A 7,620-nucleotide genomic window follows, 5' to 3' on the forward strand; every position below is an offset into this window, starting at 1 on the left:
GACTTCCCTTTCACTTTCCACTTTCATGCACTGGAGAAGGAAATGGCAACCCACTCCAGTGTTCTTGCCTGGAGGATCCCAGGGACGGGGGAATATGCTGGGCTTCTATCTTTGGGGTCGCACAGAGTCGGACACGACTGAAGCGCCTTAGCAGCAGCAGCAGCAGCAGCTGGACCAAAGATACAGCACGTGGGCCTTAGGGAGGTGGAATGCTTTCTGCCTGGAGCCCCAGCCCTCTTGCAGCTCAGGGCTGCAGCTGACCTCCCCTGTCTGGACCCACGACTTGTCCCTCTTGAATGCAGAGTTCCAGAGAATAGCAAGGAGAGATAAGAAAGCCGTAAGTGAACAATGCGAAAAAATAGAGGAAAACTATAGAATGGGAAAGACTAGAGATCTGTTCAAGAAAATTGGAGATAACAAGGGAACATTTCATGCAAAGATGGGCACAATAAAGGACAGAAATGGTATGGGCCTAATAGAAGCAGAAGTGATTAAGAAGAGGTGGCAAGAATACACAAAAGAACTGTACTGAAAAGGTCTTAAGGACCTGGATAACCACAATGATGTGGTCACTCACCTAGAGCCAGACATCCTGGAATGTGAAGTCAAGTGGGCCTTAGTAAGCATTAGTATGAGCAAAAACTAGGGGGGAGGTGATGGAACTCCAGCTGAGCAGTTTAAATGCCTAAAAAGATGATGCTGTTAAAGTGCTGCACTCAATATGCCAGAAGATTTGAAAAACTTAGCAATGGCCACAGGACTAGAAAATGTCAGTTTAACTCCAGTCTCAAAGAAAGAAAATGCCAAAGAATGTTCATACTACTATACAATTGTACTCATTCCACATGCTAGCAAGGCAATGCTCAAAATCCTTCAAGCAAGGTTTCAGCAGTATGTGAACCAAGAACTTCTAGATATATAAGCTGGATTTAGAAAAGGCAGAGGAACCAAATAACAAATTGCCAACATCTGTTGGATCATAGGAAAAAAGCAAGGGAATTCCAGAAAAGCATCTACTTCTGCTTCATTGACTATGCTAAAGCCTTTGACTTTGTGGATTACAACAAACTGTGGAAAATTCTTAAAGAGATGGAATGCCTTACCTGTCTCCTGAGAAATATGTATGCAGGTCAGGAAGTTAGACAACAGTAGCAGTTGGAATTGAACATAGAACAATGGGCTGGTTCAAAGTTGGGAAAGGAGTACATCAAGGCTGTATATTGTCACCCTGCTTATTTAACTTCTATGCAGAGTACATCATGTGAAGTGCCAGGCTGGATGAATCACAAGCTGGAATCAAGATCGCCAAGAGAAATATCAACAACCTCAGATATGCACATGATAACACCCTAATGGCAGAAAATGAAGAGGAACTAAAGAGCCTCTTGATGAAGGTAACAAAGGAGAGTGAAAAAGCTGGCTTAAAACTCAGCATTCAAAAAACAAAGATCATGGCATCTGGTCCTATCACTTCATGGCAAATAGATGGGAGAAAAAATGGAAACAGTAGCAGATTTTATTTTCTTGGGCTCCAAAATCTTTGTGAACGGTGACTGCAGCCATGAAATTAAAAGATGCTTGCTTCTCGGAAGAAAAGTGAAAGTGAAATTGTGAAAGTGTTAGTCACTCTGTTGTGTCCCACTGTTTGTGACCCCATGGACTGTACCTCACCAGGCTCCTCTGTCCATGGAATTCTCCAGGCAAGAATACAGGAGTGGGTTGCCATTCCCTTCTCCAAGGGATCTTCCTGACCCAGCGATCAAACCCGAGTCTCTCACATTGCAGGCAGACTCTTTACCATCTGAGCCATTAGGGACAACAGCAAACAGTGACAAATCTAGACATTGTATTAAAAAGCAGAGATATCACTTTGTCAACAAAATTCTGTATAGTCAGAGCTATGGTTTTTCCAATAGTCATGTACAGTTTTGAGAGTTGGACTATAAAGAAGGTTGAACACTGAAGAATTGATGCTTTTGAATTGTGATGCTAGAGAAGACTCTTGAGAGTCCCTTGGACAGCAAGGAGATCAAACCAGTCAGTCCTAAAGGAAATCAACCCTGAATATTCATTGGAAGGACTGATGCAGAAGCTCCAATACTTTGGCCTCTTGATGTGAAGAGCCGACTCACTGGAAAAGATCCTGATGCTGGGAAAAATTGAGGGTAGGAGGAGAAGGGTGTGACAGAGGATGAGATGGTTAGATAGCATCACCAACTCAACGGACATGAATTGAGCAAACTCCAGGAGATAGTGAAGGACAGGAGAGCCTGGTGTGCTGCAGTCGGTGGGGTCACAAGGAATCGGACATGACTTAGCGACTGAGCAAAAATAGTTTCTCAAGTCTGCACACGGGAAAGGGTCCCAATGAGAGGGTGGTGCTGAAATTCAAGGTGCCCTCTCTTGATCTCCTTGGATGGCCAGTGGGGTGAGGTGGAGGCTAGGACTTGATTGCAGTGATGGCCTTCTCCGAGGAGCACTGGCTCAGAAGTAGGAAGTAGGCTCTGGTTTTCGGTAATCCTCCTGAATGGGGATGGCACTGCCCTCTTCCTCGCTGGGACAGGTGTAAGGACAAGGCTCAGCGGGTGCCACTGGACTTTCTCCTGCGTCTGCAGAGGAGAATCAGAGGAGTTGTTGGCCCGTGGTAGAGGAGGGGTGAAGGGAGAAGGGGTGAGTGAAGGCGGGCTGTCAGGAGGGCCCCAGCATAGTAGAGGGGAAGAGAGGCGACAGGCTGGTAAAGATGGAGCTGGAGAGGCCCAGAGGTTCCAGATTGGGTGGCAAAGCCAAGATGGTGAGGTGAGGTGGGGTGCAGGACCTGTATTTTTTTTTTTTTTTTTAGGACCTGTATTTTGTCTCTTACTTAATTTTCTTTGTTGATGGAGGAACAAGGCTCCGACTATGGTGAAAGCAAGAAACATTCCAGAGAGGAGCACAAAGATGCGGATGCAGTTCGCGCTGCACAGGGACCTTTGGGCTGTGATGGGGTGGGCAGGGGTCACAAGGGGGCTTGGGGGAGGGCCTAGCCCTTGATCGCCCTCAGCCAAGCCCTCCTGCCCGCTTCTCTCCCCTTCCCCGCCTTCTTCCCCTACCCCCACCATTGGACCGTGTCCTTTCCTAATCTCTGGACTCTGCTTCTGTTTCTTCTTTTTATTTACTTTTGGCTATGTTGGGTCTTTGTTGCTCCGTGGCATGTGGAATTTTAGTTCCCCCACTAGGGATCGGGCTCGAGTCCCCTGTATTGGAAGTGAGGATTCTTTACCACTCAACTTCCAGGGAAGTCTTTTCTTCCTCTTCTTACCCCTGCTCCTAGGAGCTTTGTGGCTGGCTTCCCTTTGGGGGGCTTCCCTGCGGGCTCAGATGATAAAGAATCTGTCTGCAGTGTGGGAGACCTGGGTTTGATCCCTGGGTTGGGAAGATCCCCTGGAGAAAGGAACGGCTCCCCACTCCAGTATTCTTGCCTGGAGAATTCCGTGGACAGAGGAGCCTGGTGGGCTACAGTCCATGGGGCCACAAAGAGTTGGACGGGACTGAGCAACTTTCCATTTCCCTTGTGAACCCTCCTGCATGCATTCTCCTCCTCTCTTGGGGTGGGGAGTAGGGAGAAAACTCACGTGACCAGTGGGTTGAGAGGGTTGGGGCCGGCAGCCACCTGGAGTTGGCCAGAGTTTGAGTGTGCCGGTCTGTCCTGGACTCTGCGATCTCTGGAAAAGCAGACGAGTTGGGTAGCAGCCACGGGCCCCGGAGGGCACAAGGCAAGACTGAAGGCCTGAGAGGCCCTGGGGGAGATGGGAAGGTGGACACAGGGTGACAGGAGGCAGCTTATGTGGGGCTGGGTATAGGAGAGGGGATGCTGGTTGGGGTGTGATCAGACCATGGGTTTCCTGGAATTTACCTTCAGCATAAGGTAAGTGGGAGGGTTGTGGGTGTGGGCCTGGGGCCTGGGCTGGACCATCACACTCCATACAGTCCTTGTCCCTGCACTGCTGGCCCTCGGGGCAGGCACACTCTGAGTTAGCCGTGAGGGTGCAGTTTCGAATGAGAAGACCTGGTGACGGAAGAGGGGGAGGGAACACACAGGATCCACTGGCTTAATCCCCGCTCCAGCCCCATCCCAGGCCCACCTCTAGGGATGTGCTACCCTTCCCATCCCTGCCTCCCTGCCCCATTCCACCCAGGCCTGCCCCTCCTCCACCGTCACCCAGTGTCTTTGCCAGTAGTGTTATCGTTATTCAAGAATACCTCGAACCTTCTAGAAGCTTCATGGTTCAGAAGTTGAAACAGCTTGCATGATTTTCCCTCTCGCTCATCGATGCTTTTGTAACTCCTTACTGAAGTATACTTACCGAGAGGTATACAGGTCACAAACATCTCATATGAGAACTGGGACAAATCAGACTCAGGTGTAACTAGCACCAGATTAAGAAACAAGATGACCAGTCTCGTGCGGTTCTAGTCGCTAACATCCTTCCCACCAAGAATAGCCACTGACTTCCGGACCTGTTAACACCACGAGCTGGTCTTGCCAGTTTCTGAACTCTGTACATGGAAGGAACCCTGTGCCTGTGCTTGTCTGTGCCTGCTTTTACTCAGCTCTTAGTGAGACTGATCCACAGTGTTGAGTGTGACTGCAAATCATTCATTCTCACTGTTGCATAGTTTTCCATGGTGTGGCTACACCTAGCCATCCCTCTACTGTTAACGGGCATTTGGGTAGTTAATTGTTAGCAAGTGGGAACTGCTGTGATCTCGGATAGGTTTTTCACCTGTACTGACATCCTTTGCCTTTAAAATAGAGATTGTAGTCGAGTATAGAGGTCAGGTGCTGAGTGGCTGCCAATCAGTGATCCTGGGACAGGAGGGTAGGAAGGGCGCTGTGTGGGCTGGGCTCCCAGGTGGTTGGGGGCAAGAAGAGAAGGGTGATTCTGGGGAAGGTGGAGCCCGGATGTGGGCCAGGCCTGAGTGGGAGTCTCTGGGGGCCATTGCTTAGGGCAGTGCACTCATGGGAACCCAGGGAAAGCAGCCCTCACAGGCGAGAGAGGCCTACAGAAAGGGATGTCTGAGGATGCTGAAGGCTTCCATCAACCCTGACAGTTTCCTTAGCACACGCCTTTGGTCAGGAAAGGGTGTGAATTTCTTCTTATCCTTATTCCTTCTCATCTTTATGCCCTGTGGCATCTCCTTTCTGAATTCTGACTTGTAGTCGCTACTAGAACTTGCTTTCCTTGTGGCTTACTAGGAATTGTGAGCCAGCCGGGACAAGGATCTGCAAGGGGAGAGCATTGATGGGGAAGGGGGGACGGTGGTGGTAAATATGGGAAAGGGTACGAAAGGTGAAGGAGATCCAGGAGGGTACCTGCCAAAAGGGATGGGAAGGGTTAAAGAAAGGGCTCTGGGATTGGTCAAAAGCCAGTGAAGTGCCACTGTTTTCAGTGGAGCCTTCAGGAGCCTGGGAGTTCTTTTCGCCGTGTATAACCTGTGCACAGAATCCCATGCTGATTGCAGGCACTCGTCCATCTTACAGATGGAAATACTGCGGTTCAAGAGGACCAAACCCAGTCAACTTCTTTCCAGTGTTCCGAGTCCTGCAGCCAGTCCTGCCTGGGTGCTTTGGGGCTCTATGGGCTGAACCTCACAGAGGAAGATCGTGGGTTGCACTGGGCTGGAGAGTAGTGAAGGGGGCTGGACTGGCTCAGTACTGGGAAGAGGCCTTCCAGTGGGGCCTGCCGAGTGAGTTGGGGGGCTTTGGCTAAAAAAACCAAAAACCCAATATTGCTGGGGGTTTTGGCCCAGAAGAGAGACACACCCATGTACAGTCCTATGTGTAAGTAGACTGAGGAATACCTCTTGTGTGTTACAGATGTTGCCATTTGACTGTTTTGCAGTGGCAAAACCTTGTATTTATTTTAAATACAGTATTGAAAAAGCTAACTGGACTCAATGCATTTACAGGTAAGTAATATCATACTTGAGTTAAATAGCCCGCAATCGTATCTTGCTGGAGAATGTCTGTTCAAAGGAACCACTTTCAAGCTCCCGATCTATGTACACTGGCACATACGTCATTTCAAAAATTCTAGCTAAAATGGAAAGCATGACAGTGTTCACAACGCAGCTGCTATTTCATTTCTTAATTGTAAAAATGATGAAATTACAAAATAAAAGTCAAGCCACATACACATTCTCTTTCCTACATTGGCTTTTGGAGGGGAAAAAAAAAAAGGTTGTGGTTCACTAGCTTGTATTGTCACGTCCTTAGGAAGATGTATTCCAAGTTCCAGAACAAATGTGCCCTCTGAGAACACCACCAATTCATCAGTTGGGGAGGGGGTAGGAACGGGGGTGAGTTGCTCATCTGAAATCTAGGGTCCCAGAGCCGCTTCCTGTTTTGCATTGATTGTAGTCACAGACCCCTCCTCATCAGTCCGTCAAACTTTGCTCACTCCTGCCCTGAACCACTTCTTCTCAGCGCTCCCTGTACATCAACATGCCTTGCCCAGGGCACCCCAGTTCCCACCATGGGCTCCACTGAAGCCACAGAAGCTCAGACTCCCCCCGCCCCAACCTTCTTGCTTCTCCACACCAGCTCTCTGCCCTGCTCCCCCAAACGCTGGCCCACCTCACCAGAGTTACAGTGCCGGCAGCTCTCACAGTGGGGCCGGCTGTGGTGGTCCGGCATGAAGGAGACCCCCGGTGTACACGGATTGCATTGAGCTGCCTCTCTGTGCTGCTCGCAGTCCTTCACCAAGAACGTTCCTGTGAGCAGAGTGCCAGGGTCAAGGCCCCAGGAAAACCACTCCCCCGCCCTCTCCAAGGGCTGCCTCTTGGCCTCTGCAGCATTCCTCCCCGCTTCCCTCCAGTCCCAGGCCTGGTCTTGTCTCTCCCCAAGCAGCTGGCCCCTGGCAAGGCCCCCTCTTACCTGGTTCACACATCTGACAACACCATCCTCCCTGAGCCCAGTAGTGCTTCTCCGGACAACTCTTGGGGTCTGGGGTTGCCGAGAGCCCCGCCAGGGTCCCCAGAACCCACAGCCAGCAGGGAGGTAGCCGGGCCATGACTCCTGCCCTGGGTGTAGCTCTTCCTGCACCCCAGCTGCTGACTGCGAGCCTCGGGGTGGGGCGGCAGGGTTGGGGGCAGCTGGCACCTTCCCAGCTGGGTGCTGGTGTCTCTTCTTAGCACCTCCAGGGCAGGTCTTCTCAGAGTCGTCCCGAGTTGGTGGCAGGCTGACCTTTGATGCAGTCGAAGCTCTCTCGTAGCTGTTTTTCGCTCAGGCAGTCACTGCCACCCCTCCCCCTTTCCTGTGCTGGGTGCTGGGTGTGGGGCCGGCTCTGTCAGAAGACCTGCTCTCTTCGAAGATGCCCCGATGCCCAGCCTCTCGTGGTCTCTGTCTCTCTTCCGAACTGAATTGTCTCTGCTTGCCACTGTTACCAGGTGTTGGATGTTCACAGGGATCTGCTTCCCGTATTCACACATCTATACACAGAAATGCCCACCTTTGCCCCCTGTTCACAGCTGCGTGTCCCCACGCCTCCCCAATGTTGCTTCCTACACAGATGTCATCAGTTTATAGAGAAGGGAAACCAGAACTGAGTACAGGTGTGCACGCTGTCCTCTGAAACTCTT

At 50.6% G+C, this 7,620-nt stretch overlaps 1 protein-coding gene across 2 annotated transcripts; it reads right to left on the bottom strand.

Moving 5' to 3' along the window:
* Positions 1 to 1,824: 1,824 nt before the first annotated feature.
* Positions 1,825 to 7,404, bottom strand: CD27 (CD27 molecule). Of its 2 annotated transcripts, NM_001082434.2 has the most exon segments (6): positions 1,830 to 2,609; positions 2,861 to 2,974; positions 3,612 to 3,701; positions 3,893 to 4,045; positions 6,622 to 6,753; positions 6,917 to 7,404. In NM_001082434.2, coding segments are annotated over 6 exon segments (750 nt in total). In that variant the 5' UTR covers positions 7,053 to 7,404; the 3' UTR covers positions 1,830 to 2,484.
* Positions 7,405 to 7,620: the final 216 nt, after the last annotated feature.

Source organism: Bos taurus, chromosome 5, assembly GCF_002263795.3.
Source record: "Bos taurus isolate L1 Dominette 01449 registration number 42190680 breed Hereford chromosome 5, ARS-UCD2.0, whole genome shotgun sequence".
Lineage (NCBI taxonomy): Eukaryota > Metazoa > Chordata > Mammalia > Artiodactyla > Bovidae > Bos > Bos taurus.

Bases quoted from the DNA above. Each gene is read 5' to 3' on its own strand.
- CD27 (XM_005207176.5), bottom strand. From the start codon at position 7,052: ATGGCCCGGCTACCTCCCTGCTGGCTGTGGGTTCTGGGGACCCTGGCG. The intron at 3,702-3,892 runs GTAAATTCCAGG...CTGCTTTTCCAG, and splicing joins CCACTTACCTTATGCTGAAG to AGATCGCAGAGTCCAGGACA. The intron at 2,610-3,611 runs GTGAGTTTTCTC...TCTCCTCTGCAG, and splicing joins CCTCTCAACCCACTGGTCAC to ACGCAGGAGAAAGTCCAGTG.